Source organism: Trematomus bernacchii, unplaced genomic scaffold (genome assembly GCF_902827165.1).
Source record: "Trematomus bernacchii unplaced genomic scaffold, fTreBer1.1, whole genome shotgun sequence".
Classification (NCBI taxonomy): domain Eukaryota; kingdom Metazoa; phylum Chordata; class Actinopteri; order Perciformes; family Nototheniidae; genus Trematomus; species Trematomus bernacchii.
The window spans coordinates 125271-146806 of record NW_022987688.1 but is presented as its reverse complement, the minus strand read 5'-3'; the positions used below and the strand labels follow the sequence as shown (position 1 = coordinate 146806).

The 21536-nt window shown below is 41.9% G+C and overlaps 2 protein-coding genes across 2 annotated transcripts; one reads left to right on the top strand and one right to left on the bottom strand.

The window, feature by feature from the left end:
* Positions 1 to 48: 48 nt before the first annotated feature.
* On the bottom strand, positions 49 to 7253 carry fbxo7 (F-box protein 7). Its single transcript, XM_034137065.1, is given in 13 exon segments — positions 49 to 269; positions 271 to 451; positions 572 to 606; positions 1077 to 1087; positions 1209 to 1385; positions 1489 to 1584; positions 1661 to 1744; positions 1825 to 1960; positions 2254 to 2328; positions 2330 to 2467; positions 3360 to 3678; positions 5064 to 5186; positions 7132 to 7253. Coding segments are annotated over 12 exon segments (1470 nt in total). The 5' UTR covers position 5186; positions 7132 to 7253; the 3' UTR covers positions 49 to 173.
* An 851-nt stretch (positions 7254 to 8104) lies between these two features.
* Positions 8105 to 21118, top strand: LOC117488263 (tRNA-splicing ligase RtcB homolog). Its single transcript, XM_034137067.1, has 12 exons — positions 8105 to 8306; positions 9028 to 9106; positions 9197 to 9264; positions 10148 to 10247; positions 10585 to 10741; positions 11485 to 11641; positions 11731 to 11890; positions 13360 to 13535; positions 16497 to 16685; positions 18722 to 18832; positions 20002 to 20121; positions 20790 to 21118. Exons 1-12 carry the CDS (start codon positions 8214 to 8216, stop codon positions 20895 to 20897), a joined length of 1518 nt encoding a protein of 505 aa, XP_033992958.1. The 5' UTR covers positions 8105 to 8213; the 3' UTR covers positions 20898 to 21118.
* Positions 21119 to 21536: the final 418 nt, after the last annotated feature.

Here is a 21536-nt window from a genome sequence, read left to right as displayed (position 1 = left end):
TTTATAAGGGTGATAATGAGTTGTAAATAAAGACTCTTGATGCTCAGATGTGTTACAAAACTGCTTTATCTGGATTATTACCTTCAACATTGACGCTAATGTTAATTATAAGGGTCATAATGATTTATTTGTTGTCATCTTTATTCCCTCTTCAGATGAAGCCCCTCCTCACGTCAGCCGGCCTCCACCAGGCGGCTCTGGGTCTCCCGGGATGCAGGTCTGGAGGGGGGGGGGGGGCCGTGGATCGGGTCGTATCGGGGGCGGGGGGGGCAGCAGGAGTAGGGGCCGCTGGTCGTATTCCCCCCCGATGATGCCTGGGGGGAGGGGAGGGTGCATCGGGTGGGGGTGGGGGAGGGGGGGGGCGGGCGAGGGGGGGGAAGGGGGGAAAGGGGGGAGCGTGATGGTGACGCCAAAGACGTTCACGTCGATGTTTGTAGTGTTTTCTGTAGAACTGGGAAAACAGAGAAAAACGGTTGGATTTTTTTATTGTGAAATTGCTATAAAATATGTTATAAATTAGATCAACATATAAATACACATATTTATATAAAATGAATTATATTTGACTCACCTCTTTCCAGTCCGTGTCTCTGCTGGCACCTCGAACTGGAAACACATTTCAATAAACATTAATATATGTCACAAAGAAACCATACAGGTGAGATATTAAAGTGTCTCACCTGTGTGGTCTCTGTGCACCAGGTGAGATATTAAAGTGTCTCACCTGTGAGGTCTCTGTGCACCAGGTGAGATATTAAAGTGTCTCACCTGTGGGGTCTCTGTGCACCAGGTGAGATATTAAAGTGTCTCACCTGTGTGGTCTCTGTGCACCAGGTGAGATATTAAAGTGTCTCACCTGTGTGGTCTCTGTGCACCAGGTGAGATATTAAAGTGTCTCACCTGTGGGGTCTCTGTGCACCAGGTGAGATATTAAAGTGTCTCACCTGTGGGGTCTCTGTGCACCAGGTGAGATATTAAAGTGTCTCACCTGTGGGGTCTCTGTGCACCAGGTGAGATATTAAAGTGTCTCACCTGTGGGGTCTCTGTGCACCAGGTGAGATATTAAAGTGTCTCACCTGTGTGGTCTCTGTGCACCAGGTGAGATATTAAAGTGTCTCACCTGTGGGGTCTCTGTGCACCAGGTGAGATATTAAAGTGTCTCACCTGTGTGGTCTCTGTGCACCAGGTGAGATATTAAAGTGTCTCACCTGTGTGGTCTCTGTGCACCAGGTGCCTCCACAGCGACGCGTCCTGGCTGCAGGTGTTCAGGTGTTTGCAGGTGGAGGAAACGCTGAGCACTGATTGGACGTTGAGCAGTCGGAGGACTCTGAGCAGCAGCTCGGGGGGGAGAGCGGCGAGGCCGAACACCACCGGGAGAGACATCGCTGATAACAGACAAATATAAAGATTATATATTGATTAATAAACACCACACTCTAATTAAAAAATAAATAATGTTATATATATATATTTGTATACGTCCTGTACCTGCTCGAGCTGCAGCGATCAGAGGATAAGAAATCTGATCTTTGAAGAGACGAGACAGTTTGCTCAGGTCTTTGAACGCAGCGGCTGCACTTTCTCCTGAAACACACATTTCATATATTATTATTATGATCATTTTCACACAGCTCTGCATGAGTAGATGTAATAACAACACCTCTCCACTGGGGGGTGAGGAACACGTCCGGCTTCACACACAGTTTAGGGACCGTGTCCACTTTCTCCCCCACCTTCAGAGTGGCTGCAGGGAGACACACCAAAATAAAATCAATAATGAAATGTTATGATGTCCTAATGTTCGTAAAATAAAAATAAACTGACCGTTGATGACGAGTTCAGGGCCCATGGTTACTGCCAGCACCATGACTCGGCTGTTTTCACACAGAGGGTGAGAATACTGCAGCCTATAGACAGAAGGAGACCTCCATCCTGCAGGCATCTGACCTGTAGCACAGTCCTACACACACACACACACACACACACACACACACACACACACACACACACACACACACACACACACACACACACACACACACACACACACACACACACACACACACACACACACACACACACACACACACACACACACACCACACACACACACACACACACACCACACACACACACACACACACACACACACACACACACACACACACACACACACACACACACACACACCTCTAAATCCCATCCTGTAACCGATTACAGATTATTAGCGTGGTTGAGTCTGCGGGCTCTCACCTGTGGCAGGAATCCCGTCTCCAGCATCAGCAGGTGAGCGGCCACCATGACGGCGTCAGCTGGGCAGGAGGGGGGGGGCGGAGACGAGGAGGAGCTCCAGAGAGAGAGGAACCTGCCCCCCCGACGCCTCGCTGCACAGCAGGGGGTCCCAGGTGCAGGGGCGGGGGGGAAACACCTCCATGGGGGGGTCCGCTGCTGCAGGAACAACACTGGGCTGAGAGAGAGAACAAATGTACCTTGAGCTGAGAAACATTAATGCACACAACCATTCACATTCAGGGACATCTAAAAAGCAATTCTTGAAGAAGAGATCATTCATTTTTTTATGTAGGGCTGAAAGATTAACGTTAACTGTACGTTAATCTCAGAAAGTAAACATGTTTCTTTGTCGCAAAAAACAAAACAAATCGGAGAGAAATCGGGTTATTTTCTGTTATCTGGGTTGTTAAAAAAAAGTCGGAGCAAGCTGCCGATAACGGCCCGTCCACACAGCAGCGTTCTTCTAACGCTTCTGCCCATTCACTTTGAATGGGGTGACGTCACTTTGCCTCACTTTTCGCCGAACTGCATTGTGGGCAAGCAGAGCGGAGATTTCCAGGCATCTCAGGATTCAAAAGTTGAGCAATGTTCAACTTTTGAAGCTGAGGTGGAAGCGTCAGCCAATCAAATCCCGTGTACGCAAATCTGACAGTTCAAGCGTCAGCCAATCAAACGGCGTGTATGCTGGGAGAGACATACCACAGAAGTGAGCGGTAGGGAATCACCCGGTGCTTTATGACCAGTCCCTATTTACCTACCGGGATACAAACCGGAGGAGCCAGGCATGGAGGGAGGTGGCAGAGACAGTGGTAGGTCTTCGCCTGTTTGGGGAGTTTATATCCAGTTTACTTCGGGATTTTTTGCTTCGTATGTCGGGGGCGGGAGATTCATGCGATTGGTTGTTGGTCGCAAAAAATCCCCAAGCTTCAGATACGCCCACCTCCAAGATTTTTTTTAACGCTGCTGTGTGGACGCTCCGTAACACGAGGAAACTGCTGCGTGTGTCTTTGGGACATTTCAAAAAATGTGATCAATAAAGTTTTCATCAGATGACAGGTAACTCTCACCTGGACGGAGGGCATGGCCGCCGACTGCTGGCTGTCTGAGGAGGAGCTGCAGGATTTAAACGAGGAGGAGGAGCTGCAGGAGGTGAAAGATGAGGAAGAAGATGATGATGATGAGGAGGAAGAGGAGCAGCTCTGGTAGATAGACATGTTGGAGCTGCAGGAGGATTTGTTTTGGGAAGGTTTTGCGTTTGTGTCGTTGTTGTTTGGCAGCAGGACGCAGATCAGATCTCCAGACACGATGTCACAGGAAGACAAAGTCTGCCCGGCCACAGAGAGCAGCTCGGAGCCGTTCAGAGACAAACTGAAGGCGCTGTCCGACCTGAGACCAGAAAGAGAGGCTTTAGAGCACAGCTGCAGGGATACAGAAACCGTGACGCAATATTTTTGAGAGAAAAATCCAGAAATCTGAAGAATTTCTCAGGAAAAAATGTCAGAAAGAAACGGAATTTTCTGAAATTGTTTCATGAGAAATTCCTCAGATTTCTGGATTTTTAACTAACAATAATATATATTTCTTTAATAATAAAATAAATAACATGGAGACAGGAAAAGTCTAAATAATTTAATAAATAGGGAATTCTTTTAAATTGTTTATTTATTTATTAATCGTATCTCTTTGCATACGCACTGTTTTCAAGGTTCAAGGTTCAAGGTTCAAGGTTCTTTATTGTCAAACTGACATAGCTACAGAGTAATTATGTCGTTGAAAATCTTATGTCACAGGCTTCTCCAACAATGTAACATAATAATAATACAGATAGCAAGAGCAATACAAAGAAAAATAGTTATAAAATAAGTGATGATGTGGAATAGTGCAGTACGAGTCTATATACAAGTTATTGGAATGATATATATTAGATATTAGATACATACTACTGAGTAGCAGATGAATGTTTTGAAGCTGTTTCAGCAGTTCAATTGTTTAACAGTCTCACTGCCCGCGGGAAGAAACTGTCTCCGAATCTTTTTGTTTGTTTTACAAATATGAACAGTATATAGAGAAAGTAATACAGGTATAAAATAGCCCTTTCTCTGGAGTCTGACCCAAGCCCCCCGGACTCTGAGCCCAACATTCCTAGTGTCCAAACGGCGGTACTACAACTTCCGTATCAGTCCGTGACGTCACCCGGCACAGAAAGACTTCTCCCCATTGACTAACATTGGGAAAGAGACGTCTGTAAATCAGCGGATAATTATTTTTAAACTAAATAAACTTCCCAGTGTGAACTATGTTATAGCCCTTATTAGAATCATTCAGTCCTTAAAGTTATAAAATGCACTAAAAGCCGAATCCAGATTTATTTTCTGTCTCCATTCATTCTACTGAGCCGAGAGCGGGAGCTCGGGGGGCGGGGCTTAAGGGGCGCATGCTCTGTGAGCGCACACACCAAGCCACCAGGAAGTGCGCCGGACTCTGAGGAAAATATTCGTTGTGGCCAAACGGCGGTACTACACTTCCGTATCAGTCGCTGGGCCCGGAAACACCCATTGACTCACATTGGGAAAGAGACGTCTGTAAATCGTTGGATAATGGATGCACAATAAGAACGGATTATATGATTATATGAATACTTTCGTGACGTTTCGCTCTCTCAAAAGTTGGGCCATTTTGCCTTCATGCGCCAATGAGCAGCTCTCATAGGAAAGAACGAGACCCCGCCTCCCACGCTGTATCCAGTTCTTGTTAAACATCCATGCTCTGACCTGAGTCCATGTGCAGAAAGCAGCGTCTCTCTGATCAGATCCGAGAGGTCCTTCAGACTCGGATCTTCTCCGGATAATTCGACGCGACTCGTCTGACGCAGGATCCGAACTCTCAGCTTCATTCTGGAGACAAAGAAACAGGAAGAGGAGACAGTTATTACAAAACTAGGATGAAGATACAACGCATTACGACTTAATTTCACCGACCAGTTTGTTGGGAAGATGCATACTTCTAGATATATGTTTTTTTGTTTATTTGGAAGATTTAGTTTTTGGAGTTTACACACACTTTTGGAAATATGACATACCTAATTCATTTTACATATACAGTCAACGTCTATTACAAACGAGCAGGAACAAATATTGGTGTGTTTTTTGGTCTGATTGCTGAAAATAAGAGGTTAATGGAGTTTGGTGAAAAAGAGGCCAATTTGAATGTGTTTTCAAATGAAAAACTTCTATACAAATGATCTAGTATAAATGTATGTTATGATGGTCTATTTATATAAAGAAAGCTATCTTTGTAATATGAGCTAAAACAAGTCAGTAACTTTCTCTTTTTATAATTAAAACTATCAGAAATCTCTATTTTTTTAATGTTCTAACCCATTAATGCTGTTTTTAAAGTTTTAAATCTGTATTTTTAAAAATCCAGATTTAAAAGGTCACCCATTATCCTGTTTCTCAGATATATCCAGAGCCTGTCTCTGATTGGCTGAAACACCAATCAGATCATTGCAGCATGGTTAGTGCTAGATCGTATACCTCCTGGGTTTTAGGCGACGTAATAAGTGACGTAATCGTGGATGAGAAGTCAGCAACTTTTGACTGACAGCACATCTGGTTGTAAAAGTAGACACATTTAATTTAATTTAGCATGGGCTCTTCGCGACTCTGGAGTCCTGCAGGCATCCGGAGGACAGTGAACAGGAGTGAGAGGGAGCACACTCCTAAAAAAATCTCCCCCCTTTTTTTAAATAAACCTCGTACTGTGTGTGTCACTGTTAAATCCCATCTGTGCTTTTCTTCTTGTGAGATGTCCTTTTTTTAAATATTGGTAATAGCCTGCTGTCCTCCAAAGTTATGAATTCTCAAAATATTATATTTATGATATTTCTGTGGGAAAATTATGTATTCATGCTCGTCTCTTGTCCTGGGTGGCAGGTTACGTCACTTCCGCCTAAAACCCAGGAGGTATACGATCTAGCACTAACCATTGCAGCATTACCCATAATCCCCTCTGTTTCAGCCCTGTTTCCAAAGTGCTGATTCTCTGTCTGTTACTTTAGATGAAAACAAGGAGCCGCTCCCCACGCCCCTCTGAGAGATATCTCTGTGTAAAGAGAGGGTCTCTTTACACAGAGGGGACACATGTTGATGTAGAAAAGACATGAACAAGTGCATTAAGCAGAATAGGTCCCCTTTAATATTCAGATAATGAACAATAGGAAGCTACACTTTGGAAAACCACACAGGACAAATAACATCAACACATTAATACAAAATAAATACAAATAAAATGGGCACAAATTCAATCAATATATCAGAAGTTTGTTATAATATCTAGTTTGTTATTTAATAAGAACTAATTAAATATCCACTTTTACATTTTCTGATGAGTCATTAATGCTGTTTTAAGTCCAGTTTATTATTTTAAATCAGACTAAATGTAATAATTAGGCGCAAAAAACAGATTTAAATAATTTAATAACATGTAATAATAATCCGTTAATGAACGTTAGCAACATAACGTTTGAAAAACCACAACACATTAATGCAAAATACAATAGAAATAAAACAGGCATCAATTCATGGATTAAAGCAGACGTTTGTTATAAAGTATGGCTTGCTATTTAAGGAGAATTACATATTTCGTTTTCCATAACTTGTTATTTAAGAAGAAAAAATGCAAAGTTTCGTTTTCGTTTCTCCTAAAATGCTAACGTTTTTAAAGTTGCTGCGTAACAGTGAAGCTTTACGAGCTAACTAACTGAATGCCAGGCTAGTTAGTTAACTTATGTAACCGACATTATGTTTATAAAAGCTGCCAAAGCTGTAAAATACTTACATGATGAATTAAAGTGATTCAATCCAGCTTGTTTTAGGACATTTCTCCGATAAATCGCACTTGTAAACAAACAGCTTCAAACAAATACAGTTTAACACACAGAGGTTCCGGTTGTGAATTTCAAAGTAAAAGCAATGTTAGAATTGTATCCCAAAATAAAAGTAGTAAGACCCCTAAATGTATCACATATGTTTTATGAATGTTTTCTTTAATATATTATTGTAACATTTATGTCTTTAAATGTGTTAATTTATGGAAAAGAAAGAACAAAAAGTTATTGCGAGCTTTTGTTTTGAAGCTTGTACTTGAAGGCAAGCTTCTCTCTACTACAACTTGTTTGACTACAACTACGGCAAGCGGGCAGAATCGCTCTTTATACAACACGCCGGTTCTAGAAAACATAATAACTGTTTTTAACATCACTTCTTTAAAATCCACTAAATTAGACAGTTTCAACAATATCTTAAACATTATAAAAGCTTTTCTTTTACATAAAGAGTTAAATAATGTAATGCGTCATGCCACATAACCAAGGGAATTTCAAGATAAAACCCTTGCGTCAAAAACAAAGGTAATAAAAACGCTTAATTGATCTCATATTTTTCAATAAATGGTAGAAAACTCTCTTTATTAAATAATTATAACATATACGTCTTCAAATGTGTTCAATTGAAGAAAAGAAAGCTACAAAACTGATAGCAAGCTTTTGTTTTGAAGGCTAGTAGTCGAACATCCGCTTGTACTTGAAGGCTCGAATTATACTACAATTTATTTGACTACAACTACGGCAAGCGAGTAGATACGTTTTTAGCTACAACGCACTGCCTCCCGACTTCAATACTTATAAAATAATATCATATACTATTGAGTGTTCAATTTAATAAAAAATTCCACTATTCATCTGCTCTTTTTAAGTAGAACTGTCATGCGTCATGCCAAAAAAACAAACGCGTTTTCTTTAAATAGCTTCCGAGCTGCCGTACCTCAGTGACTACTGACACTTGGCGTTAAACAAACCGGTGAAACGCAGCATAAAAATAGATTTAAACTCTTTAAACATCTAATATATTCTCCCCACAACAATGAGTCGCAGTTATAATGATGAGCTGCAGTTCCTGGACAAGATCGGGAAGAACACCTGGAGGATTAAAAAGGGTTTCGTTCCCAACATGCAAGTAAGACACACTTTTAGCTGTTAGCATGGTAGCTCTCAGTTATTTATACAGGCAGTTAGCACATGTTCTGTAGACTTTAACCTGCAGATAAACCCCTATAAACATACCATAATACTTGTGATAATGCAGGCACAATAATCAGTGAAAGTACCCCCTGAAATCAGCTGCAAATGAAAGTTAAAACCTGCTGACGAAGCTCAGTTATAAAGCAAATATTATATGACTAATAACGTAGCTATTAAAGGGTGTGTCCTAATAAATAAGTAAACATGTGAAAATATTAAATAATATAATCTATTTATTGGCTTCATATGCACCCTACATAATAGTTAAACGGGTTCTAATTAACCATTTGAGTTAATTGTAAGTGTCACTAATAAAATAGCATGGCCTAATATTTCCAAGACCATCAAAATGTATATTTATAACAATAGATTATAGCACAATAAATGTAAGGTTTTGTCAGTCTTTGGTATATATATTCACTTAAATATAACATATAACAAAGAAAAGCAGCACATTTCCATCTTTATTTGGCTGAAAACGTATTAGTTTTGCCACTTTTTCCTAAAAAAATGCAGCTTTTATAATAATTAATATCCATTAAACCAACAGTGCATATTTAAAACACCATCTGCAGCCAATCTTCTTCAGCTTCCACGTATATATTAACCATGAAAATAGCATGTTACCGTTGTATTTGATTGAATTGTTTTGACAGGTCGAGGGGAACTTCTACGTGAACGAGCCTCTGGAGAAGCTGATGTTCGAGGAGCTTCGTAACGCCTGTAAAGGAGGAGGTCAGCTGCTGAGCACCTCACACATTAAGCTATTCCATCACAGCACAAATGAACTTTAACATTTATTTATTCATTGCTTCTGCTCTTCAGGTTTCGGAGGGTTTCTCCCCGCCATGAAGCAGATCGGGAACGTGGCGGCGCTGCCCGGCATCGTACACGTGAGTATCGTCTTAACGAGATTAATTGGAGGATTTAAGATAAGATAAGATAAGATGGACCTTTATTCATCCCTGAGGGGAAATTCAGTCGTTTAAACGGCAACAGGGTGAGAATGAAAAACGGCACAGATTAGAGATTATTACAATTATATACACTTAAAGGTGGGGTAGGTAATTCACTTCAGAAACACTTGTTATATTCCATGGAATGCTCTTAACATCCCGATAGCAATGAATATATGAAATGCTTTGACAATAAATACATACAAACATGTCATCTGTGGAAGCCGTGGCGCTGTAAAAAGCACGACCAATCATCTGCCTCGGCCCGGGTCAGATGACTGGATGGCCTACCTGCCTGTCAGCCTTCCATCTGTGCACAAACTTATCTCGTGCCCTCATTGGTCATGTGCGCGTTCGTGTGTGTTGGAGGAGGGGCTCTGTGAGGAAGTGGCAGATTTTCTCCGGTTGTGTATTTTCAAATTCTAGCCACTCGAGCCGGTTTCTCCAAAATTACTTGCCCTACCTTTAAGTAACTTTTAAAATATGAAATGAATTAAATGAACATATCAGAATCGGGTTTATCTCCAGGTAGGTTAGCATGTACGAGGAATTTGACTTGGTGTCGTGGTGCATACAGAACTATTATAAGAACACTATAATAACATTAAAAATACAAAAAAATATAGTAAAATATAGCAGTATTTACAATGCAATAGAATTAAATAAAATATGTGCAGTAATAATAAAAAAACAAACAGATATTGTGTACATTAATGTAATGCATATACATATTTGGGTCATATATACATATTAAAGATATTAGATTTATTGGACCGTCAAAGCTTCATCCTGAATTGTACGTTGTTTATTTCGCCCTCAGAGGTCCATCGGTCTCCCGGACGTTCACTCTGGATACGGGTTTGCGATCGGAAACATGGCGGCCTTCGATATGAACGACCCCAACTCCGTGGTTTCTCCAGGTGAACACGCTTTAATAACTTTACTTATACGATGTTATGTTATTTTATACTCGTACAAAGATGAAAAAAAACCTTAGAAAATCCAAGATAACCTTCAGAAATTCACGAGAAAAAAACGTTGATATCCTCCGAAATAAACAAAAACAAACGTACTAAGAAAAACAGACTTAAAAATATCAATAATTCTCAGAGACTTAAGTCACAAATGTATGAGAATAATGTAATTAAAATGTGTGTTTTCTTTTCGATTAAAATTATGAAAAACATACTGATTTACGAGAAAATAATGCTAACATGTTATTAATATATTAAAGCGTCTCTCTGTCGCCCCCTGCAGGCGGTGTGGGGTTTGACATTAACTGCGGCGTGCGGCTGCTCAGGACGAACCTGGATGAGAGCGACGTTCAGCCGGTGAAGGAGCAGCTCGCTCAGGCTCTGTTCGATCACATTCCTGTGGGGGTGGGGTCCAAGGGGGTCATCCCCATGGGGGCCAAGTAAGAACAACTCACCTGAGTTTACCTTTTTATACCTGAATTCTCCTGTGTCAAATCCTGTCTGGGACCAGAAGGAGGCCATGGAGATGGGGGTTTATTGGTCTACGTTACCTGTCTCTCACCTGTCTGTCTCTCATTAGGGACCTGGAGGAGGCTCTGGAGATGGGTGTGGACTGGTCTCTATGTCACCTGTCTGTCTCTCACCTGTCTCTCTCTCACCTGTAGGGACCTGGAGGAGGCTCTGGAGATGGGTGTGGACTGGTCTCTATGTTACCTGTCTGTCTCTCACCTGTCTCTCTCTCACCTGTCTCACCTGTAGGGACCTGGAGGAGGCCCTGGAGATGGGTGTGGACTGGTCTCTATGTTACCTGTCTGTCTCTCACCTGTCTGTCTCTCACCTGTCTGTCTCTCACCTGTCTGTCTCTCACCTGTCTCTCTCTCACCTGTCTGTCTCTCATTAGGGACCTGGAGGAGGCCCTGGAGATGGGTGTGGACTGGTCTCTATGTTACCTGTCTGTCTCTCACCTGTCTCTCTCTCACCTGTCTCACCTGTAGGGACCTGGAGGAGGCCCTGGAGATGGGTGTGGACTGGTCTCTATGTCACCTGTCTGTCTCTCACCTGTCTCTCTCTCACCTGTCTCACCTGTAGGGACCTGGAGGAGGCCCTGGAGATGGGTGTGGACTGGTCTCTATGTCACCTGTCTGTCTCTCACCTGTCTCTCTCTCACCTGTCTCACCTGTAGGGACCTGGAGGAGGCCCTGGAGATGGGGGTGGACTGGTCTCTGAGGGAGGGCTATGCCTGGGCGGAGGATAAGGAGCACTGTGAGGAGAACGGACGGATGCTTCAGGCCGATCCTAACAAGGTGTCGTCTAAAGCCAAGAAGAGAGGCCTTCCTCAGGTACACCCCCCCCCCCCCCCCCTCACCCCCCCCTACCTTATTTACAGGTGTATTCAGTAATTGATTAATAACCGTCCCTCTCTCTGCAGCTGGGAACTCTGGGAGCTGGAAACCATTACTGTGAGATCCAGGTCGTCGAAGAGATCTACAACGACTACGCAGCCAAGAAGATGGGAATCGACCACAAGGGACAAGTGTGTGTGATGATCCACAGCGGGAGCAGGGGGTTAGGACACCAGGTGGCCACAGGTACACACACACACAGACACACACACACACACACACACACACACACACACACACACACACACACACACAGACACACAAGCCTCATCCCAATACCCCTCCTCCACTCCTCTCTTCCCCTCCTCGACTCCTCTCTTCCCCTCCTCCGGGACTTGACCCGGAAATCGATCAAGACACGCCATTTTGAAGGACGTCCCAATAGCTGAAATGCACACGGAGGAGTCGAGGAGGGGTGAGGGAGGAGACGAGAGGGAGGATACACGACTACGTGGAAGTGTTTTCACTACTTGCGTATATAAGCCCCGCCCCCACCTTCACAGCTGGCCCCGCCCCCACCTTCACAGCTGGTCGATTTCAAGAGAGGAAAACGGAGAACTGGAAGAATGAGTGGGAAAGTGCTCACAGCTCCGTGGGAATTATTATGTGCAATTCATTTCTTAAGGTTATACTAACAATTGAAGTCATGTTTAATGATCTTGAACGTCACTAAAACATAGCTATTAAGAAAGCTATTTCATAAATGGCTAGATCTTGATAAATAACAATTATTTGTTTTGTTTTGTGTTAAAATATTGAGTAGTTAAATTATTTAAAATGCACAGTCCTGAATGTGTGTTTGTGGTGAATGTGGGGATCTACAGGACACACATGTTCAGAGTAAAGGCTTTCACATTATTATCATTATAATTTTATTGAAATGTACATTTTACACCAACACGGAACACAAAAGCAGGACCAACCATCATACATTGAATTCCTTGACTAACAAGAGAAAGATTCATCATTTAAATACATATTTAACAACAAATGGGCCGGTTCTAAAGGTTCTAAAGGTTCTAAAGGTTCTAAAGGTTATTCAGTTAAGCCCGATGAGAGGGGATACAGCTGTGCACATGTCATCATTAACAGACGTCGTTTAAGAGTGACGTTTGAGTGAACGAGGACATCCCAATTAATACCCGAGGACTCCTCTGTCCTCGCGTCACCTCCTCGTGTCTCTCGCTCGCATCTTACGGAGGCGGAGCTAAGACGCAAGGAAGGGACGCGAGTGAGGGAAAGGAGGAGTCGAGGAGGGGTATTGAGACGAGGCTACACACACACACACACACACACACAGAGAGACACACACATACACACACTCACACACACACAGAGACACACACACAGACACACACATAGAGACACACACAGAGACACACACAGACACACACTCACACACACACACAGACACACACTCACACACACATAGAGACACACACAGAGACACACACAGACACACACTCACACACACACACAGACACACACTCACACACACATAGAGACACACACAGAGACACACACACTCACACACACACACAGACACACACTCACACAAACAGAGAGACACACACATACAGGACTTCTTCAGTGAGTACACACTCACACACACACACACACACACACACACTTTAAAGTAACTCTCCTGGTTGTAGACGCGTTGGTGGCGATGGAGAAGGCGATGAAGCGCGATCAGATCGTGGTGAACGACCGTCAGCTGGCCTGCGCTCGCATCCACTCCCCCGAGGGCCAGGACTACCTGAAGGCCATGGCAGCCGCCGGGAACTACGCCTGGGTCAACAGAGCCTCCATGACCTTCCTGACCCGACAGGTACACACACACACACACACACACACACACACACACACACACACACACACACACACACACACACACCTACCTGGGTCAATGATCCTGAAGATCCTGAATGTCCTCTTCCAACATGAGAGTAACATGATAACAAAGGTATCCCAGCTGTAGCTGTGAACATGACAGGATGTATGATTACCTAGAAGAGCATCAGGACTGTTTGAGGCATATGATAGCTATGTGATGAACATGATGATTCAGCCTCTATGGAGATAGACATGTGACAAGCATGCTCATTTCTGACGTGGAGCTAATCTGAACTTTTATTTTGTTCAGGAGATGATTCAAACATTTTAGCAAAGTGTATTGGACATGAAATGGTCAAACTTAAAAGATAGTTTGATGAAAATAAGTTAACCCTAAATTTGAATAAAACGAAGTTTATGGTTTTTGCTAATAGAAAAAAAGATGAAAACATTTCACTGATGGAGTTTCTATTGAATTTCTGAATTTTGATTTTAGGTGTGACGCTGGATGATAACCTGACGTGGAAATCACACATAGCACATGCTAAAACAAAAGTGTCTAGGAATACTTCTGTTCTCAACAAGGCAAAGTATTTGCTGGATTGCATTGAGGGTGCTGTACTGTTCACTCATTTTGCCTTTTTGTATTTGCTCTATAGAAGTGTGGGGCAACACGTATATGAGCAACATAAAGCCATTGTCAATATCACAGAAAAGGGCAGTAAGAATAATTCATAAGCTGATTCAAGAGAACACAACGGACTGTTTTAAAAGTCAGGACTCTTGAAACTCAAAGAGATAGCTGCAGACATCATCAGTAATGCTCAGGGCAACAAGCAGAATGTTACCAGGGTATTTACAACAGCTGTTTGTTTTTGGATCAGACAAGGAAGACCACAGAAGGACATTACATTTAAGCATCCTTATGCAAGGACTACTCTAAAGCAAATGTGTATTTCGGTGGTTGGTGTAAAATGGTGGAATTCTCAACAAAAGGATCGAAAGCAGGCATGGGCAAACTAAGGCCCGCGGGCCATATACGGCCCGTTGGGCTTTTTAATCCGGCCCGCCGAATATTGGTACAAAATTGTCCAAATTATCGTAAAGACCGCATTCATTTTGCCTTTTTCCTGCAATACCTGGCATTCCAGTTGATCCCACTAGATGGCGCACTCTAGACACAAATGACCTTTGCTGGAGTCTGGTCTATTCTCTCAGCTGGCCCCACTCGGCAACCCGGCAAGATCCAAGAACCAAATACGTCACGCTTACATTGGAGGGGGTCGAGATTAACCTGAGCAGCAATAACAGTTCATGGAGAGTACGGCTAATACAAGTAACAAGCAGTAGCGCTGAGCAAAGGGACTAGAACACGACCACACACTTATTAAAAACACTTATATAAAGTCAGGCAACACGAACCAGGCTTAGTGTGATTCTGTTTATTTGACCTTACTTTAATGACCATCCGTTCACTGTTATTGATCATTGTGGAGAGGCAGACGTTTTCCTGTTTTGTATTATTGCAGCTATCGGATCAATACATGGGCTACATGTGGCCATCACAAGTCAAATCATAACGAAAACTACGCCGGTAAAATATGGGTGTAGAAAACGGCTTATGCCACAATATGATAACAAGTAGTCAAGATAGTCTGATTAGCTTCGGTTGCTATGCTAACATCACCTGTAGAATCAGAGAAACGTTCATAACAGCGTTGTGATGCCAGACAGCTTTCAGACTGAAACACATTCACTGATGGGGGGGGGGATATGTATCAGCTGCTTGTGTGACAGTCAGACAGTGAAGACTTTACAGCGGCTGCTGCCGCGAGTTAACGGTAGAATAAACTCCGGTGGACGAGCAGCACTGTAGCGGGCGGTAATACAGCTGAACCACATTAATAAACACCACGGCACTCTGGAGAAAGGTAAGGCTGGAGAAGTAGTTCTTTAATTTAATCTGGCTTCGTATGATTACAAACTACCAGACGCAGTCCTCTATTGATGTTGTTGTGAGCGGTGTTACGGAGAAAATCAGCAACGTAAAACGCTGTGTGGGTCATAAGAAGGCACGTAAACGGTTACGTCATGACGCCAACGATGACGCAATGACGCAATAATTCACCTTTGAACCTGCATCTGTAACAATGAGTGGACCAAAGAAAAGAAAAGTCGACAATGAGTGCCGAGTGTATAATGAGGAGTGGACAGCTAAATATTTTTTTATCGATCTGCTACTGGCCCGGCCCGTCTGTCAAATTTAAAACTCATAGTGGCCCCCGAGCCAAAAAGTTTGCCCACCCCTGATCTAAAGAATTGTATGTGTATTTTTCAGTTAAAGAAATGGTATAAATGAAGAAAGATGGGACTGTATGAAGCAGAATGTGAATAATGTACTCTGGTCCTGCATTGTTGAATATTTTTTATGTCTTTGATGTGATGTCTGTTCTTTAATTGCAGGTCCCATTGTTATTGTTATTATTATTATTATTAGGCGCCGCTTTCCACCTTCTTCTCCAGTAGGACTCAGATGAGGGTGTACTCTTATGTGTGGCTGTGAACACTTTTTTTTATTATGAAGGGTAGACCATCTATTTGTATTTATTTTGTTTTTTTTAGAAAGGGGCAGGTCATATAAGATCAATGGTGTGTAGAGACATGTTTTGTTGGCAATTATTGTACATTTGGCTATGCGTACCATGAGCGGGACAATGAAATGAAGTAAACATTGAATACTGCTTTCTATTCCTCCATCTTGTGACTGTGTAACTCCCTCTCTTGGATATCAGCATGTGAAGGACACTGTTCAGGAACTAGTTGATGCTCTGTATGTGATGACTACTTCCATTCTGGAGAGGATCACAGATACATGGATCCTGAGATTGAAGCTCAAGCCGGGGACCAGGGAGATGTTTCTAACATTCCCTAACCCCCCCCCCCTCTTTATTTCCAGGCGTTCGCCAAAGTGTTCGTCACGACTCCGGACGACCTCGACATGCACGTGATCTACGACGTTTCTCACAACATCGCCAAAGTGGAGGAGCACATGGTGGACGGGAGGCAGAAAACTCTCCTGATCCATCGCAAGGGGTCCACCCGAGCCTTCCCCCCCCACCACCCCCTCATCCCCGTCGACTACCAGGTCCCTGAACGCATCACACCGCCTCTTAAAGGGTCTTAACGAGGGTCTTAACAAGCTGACAGATAGTTCAGTAGTGAATTTGTTTCTGTTAACGAGTGTGCTAACGAGTGTCTTCCTCAGGGTCTTAACGAGGGTCTTAACGAGTGTCTAAAACGAGTGTCTTAACGACGAGGGTCTTAACAAGGGTCTTAACGAGGGTCTTAACGATGAGTGTCTTAACGAGGGTCTTAACGACGAGCGTCTTAAGTATTTTAACAATGAGGGTCTTAACAACGAGGGTCTTAACGAGGGTCTTAACGGGAATCTGAACAAGGGTCTTAACGAGGGGTCTTAACAATGAGGGTCTTAACGAGGGTGTTAACGAGTGTCTTAACGAGCTAACGTAGAGTTAATTGGTGAATTTATGTTCCTGTTAACGAGGGTCTTAACAAGCGTCGTAACGAATTTCTAAACAAGGGTCTTAACGAGGGTCTTAACGAGCTAACGTAGAGTTGATTGGTAAATGTATGTTTCTGTTAACCAGGGTCTTAACGAGCGTCTTAACGAGCTGACGGAGAGAGTTAATTGGTTAATTCATGTTCCTGTAAACGAGGGTCTTAACAAGCGTCGTAACGAGGGTCTTAAACGAGGGTCTTAAACGAGGGTCTTAACGAGCTAACGTAGAGTTAATTGGTGAATGTATGTTCCTGTTAACGAGGGTCTTAAGGCGAGACACGGCAGGCAAAAACATCGTTTTTCCTGCACTGGTCAATTTTGAGATTTTGTGCTATTTTGATTCCATAACTTTCTTTCAGGCTTTTGGAAGGAAAACGTACAAAATACACATTTAAGTGTTTATTTTACTATAGTTTGTCTATTTGCGTCTGTAGGTTTCTCCTAAATTCACCAAAAGTTAGCTTTCTAACGTAACATAAAGTACAGCGACCGCTGTTTGCACCATGTCATCAGAGGTATCGTTGGAAAGCTCAGTCTCTCCTGCACAATCTCATCGGATCCAAATATGGTCATTTCCTTTGTATCAGCAACCAATCGTGAAAGTACAAAGGGGTCTTAAACCAAGAAACAAAATCTCATTGGCTGGTGTCAATTTCTGACAACGTGATTCGTTCAGATGCGTCACGTGGTGTGCTAAAGCACTTCCTGGTTAGCTTTCGCTGGAAATTTAAATCTCAAAATGGCAAAAGAACGGCGAAAAAAACGTTCACAGAGAAGACGACAACAATTGTCACTTGCACAAAGCAAGGTTATACAAAAAACAAATGACCCTGAACATGAAATACCTTCACGGAGTGCGACGATGCGCAAGCTATCATCCAGATAACAGGAGGGTTTAGCTAGCGCCACACTGCAATCTTTAAAGGTCGTTTTCTCAAAATGAGTTTTTTCTCCTACTCTGAGTTCGAAATGTCCACTTCAGTAGCACGTACATACACCAAACCTTCCAGTTCTATTCCTATCAATATTATGAAGGCTTTTACAGAAGGGTTTGGTCATATATAATTCATAGCCTAAATTATATAACATTTTATACCTAAAAACATGGCGAAAATTGATATTTTAGGGCTGTTGACAGTATTTTCTGATTTATGGAGTGATACAAAGAGATATCCAAAATCCCTTCTGTAAAAGCCTTAGATACTAATATGACTACAAAATGAAACAATAATTTTGATCCTGGCTTTATCCAAAGTTCAGATTTTGGTTCCTGAAATGTGTTAAAATATGCGCATATTTCATGAGATAATGGCTCATTTGCATATTTAAACATGCTATTTCAGAAAACTTGTAATACAATACAGTAAGTAACTGGAGAAATGTCTAGCTGATATCTTTAAGTTAAAAGAATTACCCTATTCACCTGGGGTGTCTCGCCTTAACAAGCGTCGTAACGAGTGTCTAAACGAGGGTCTTAACGAGGGTCTTAACGAGCTAACGTAGAGTTAATTGGTAAATGTATGTTTCTGTTAACCAGGGTCTTAACGAGCTGACGGAGAGTTAATTGGTTAATTTATGTTTTGTTTCTGTTTGTGTTTCAGCTCACCGGACAGCCGGTTCTGATTGGAGGAACGATGGGAACCTGCAGCTACGTCCTGACCGGCACAGAGAAGGGCATGACGGAGACCTTCGGGACCACCTGTCACGGAGCCGTACGAGATTTAACTAATTTAAAGGGGACCTATCATGCAAAATGCATTTTTCTACGTCTGTTATACATGAATATGTGTCCCCGGTGTGTCAGGGAACTCACCAAGTGTCAGAAAACACAACCCTCTCTCTCTTTTCCTCCATACCCAAATCTCTAAAAACGGGGCTGCAACGGAGCTGATAGAGATTTGAATTTCTCTGACGTCAGAAAAGGGGTGCTCCGCCTATATGGGCAACTCTCCACCTATCAGGGGGATGAGAGGTTGGGCCATGGCCATTGCCCAACCTCTCATTCGCATATAGGCTGTCGGAAAGCTTAATCTCCCCCAGTCTGTGTTTTTGCATGCTCTTGCCAGGATGTCTAAGGGAGTTAAACGTTGTGCTGTTGTTGGCTGCAAGAATCGGGACAAGGACAAGGGACTGCATGCAATGCCATCCCTGGAAAAAGACAAGAATCTGTGGCTAGACTTCATTTTCAAGGGACATGTGCCAGAACACTCCGGCAGATTTCTGCTTGTGTGTTCTAAACATTTTACCACGGAGATGTTTATAAACTAGATTTTGTTTCACCGGTCAACATGTCCGTTAAAGTTTAAATCTTCCGCACAAAATTAGAAAAGTGCCGTTCAAAGGTCTTCTTTGTTATTTATTGAGCTTTAAAACAAATGAATAATGACTCTATATAATCATATAAGAATAATACACGGAGGACGGAGCCTCTCTTTTCCTCCCCCTCATCTCAAAGCACGCTCCCCTCTCCTGCAGGGGGGCGTGGTCAGCTGCAGCTCATTTGCATTAAAGCTACGTCACAGAATCAGCCCTTTCAAAAACAGGGCTGGAAAGAGCAAATAGAGCGAAATGAGGCATGGCTAAAATGCATGATCTGTTTGGTATTTTGAAAAACAAACTTCACAGACATGTTTTATATAGGTATGGCTCTACAATATATTATTCAAATATAGCATGATAGGTCCACTTTAATTAATTAGCTTTCTACATAAATTTGATATTTCGGAATTTTAAAAAACTTGGATAATAATGGAATTATGTTTCAGGAAATATTTGTTGTTTTCTCTCTTAAATGTTCCACTTTAATTCTTGTACATTTGTATTCTAGTATATTTTAATAATGAATTGATAATGAATTGATCCGTACCTGTGTTGTGTTCAGGGTCGCGCTCTGTCCCGGGCGAAATCTCGCAGAAACATCGGCTTCCAGGACGTTTTGGACAAACTCGCCGATCAAGGAATCGCCATCAGGGTCGCCTCGCCAAAACTCGTCATGGAGGAGGTGAGGAGGGGTTATTTTTCACATCAGTAATTCAATCATTATTGGGTTATTCTTTGTTTGGGTTGTGGCGGCGACTTTGTCACCTCTAACATTTCGGGAACATTTTTTGATATTATTTTTGCGACTCAAAGTTGGCACTAAACCTCTTCCTTAACTGTTTTGTTTTCAAGAAAATAATCTTTTGTTGATTTTCTTTTGTAATTTAATCAAATATCATAATTTCATATATATTTTTTTTCGATACTTCTATTTAAAATGGGATTTTCTTTTTTACGGAAATGTGATTTTCTAACTTTTTATCCTCACCTAACCCTAACCCTTCTCGTATATTTGTTACTTTAATCTTAGATATTATCCACGCTTTCTTAAAATTGTTATTAGTTTCATTTCAGTATACATTTCTTATTGACAGATTTGTTATTTATTTTCAATAATCTTTTATTTTTCATCACGTTGGCACTAATTGGCTTCCATATTTGCAAACAATCAAGCATTTTATTTTTTAAACTTCCCTCGGAATATCTTTTTGTTTTTTACACTTTGGCATGAATTGGCTTCCGTACTTTGCAAACAACAATGGATTTCTTTGTTGTTTTTCATCTCTTTGGCATTAATCCTCTTCCATACTATGCAAACACTAAATTATTTTTCTCCCGTGTTTCCTTCAGGCTCCTGAATCGTACAAGAACGTGACGGACGTTGTGAACACGTGTCACGACGCAGGAATCAGTCAGAAGGCGATCAAACTGCGACCGATCGCCGTCATTAAAGGATGAATACTGCACGACGTTAAAAACTTTAACCACAAACAGGAAGCTCGTTAAGGACAGGAAGCTCGTTAAGGACAGGAAGACTTCTGAGCGGGGAAGCAGAAGATACTTCACTCATTTCTGGAGTCGAATGAATTTATGTTGAAGAAAGGAATTTAATTTCTAACCTGAAAAGAAAATGTAAAAATGTTCTGTTCATGCCAAATAAAAAATATCACTAAAAGCTGCATTACAGAAACACCTTTAATGTTCCCTTTGTTTGCCTCTACGCAAGTTATAAGATACCAATACATAATATTTTAGAAGATCCAGTTTCTTTATATTAGTTATCGAGTCAAACTAGGAAATATTTAGGGAATAAAAACTGGATTTCCTTTGAAGATAAACAACACGAAATATGTTTTTATTCACTAATTATTTCATTGATTTTCTTTCTTTTTGATTGCTGTTAATGATTTATTTACGATTAAAAATGCCGGCTAATTGGCTTTAAAATAAAGATAAAACTGACCATTTTCTTAGCGATTCTTCTTACTGCTTAAACTGCAGAAGAGAAATCCCTAAAAGCTGAATTTAATGATAAACTGTGTTACAGAAACACCCTAAATGTTCCTTTTCTTTGCCTCTAATTAATTGAACACTTTC

Coding starts and splice junctions, on each gene's coding strand:
- LOC117488263 (XM_034137067.1), top strand. CDS start 8,214: ATGAGTCGCAGTTATAATGATGAGCTGCAGTTCCTGGACAAGATCGGG. Junction 11,891..13,359: donor AGGACACCAGGTGGCCACAG/GTACACACACAC, acceptor TCCTGGTTGTAG/ACGCGTTGGTGGCGATGGAG. Junction 20,122..20,789: donor CAAAACTCGTCATGGAGGAG/GTGAGGAGGGGT, acceptor TGTTTCCTTCAG/GCTCCTGAATCGTACAAGAA.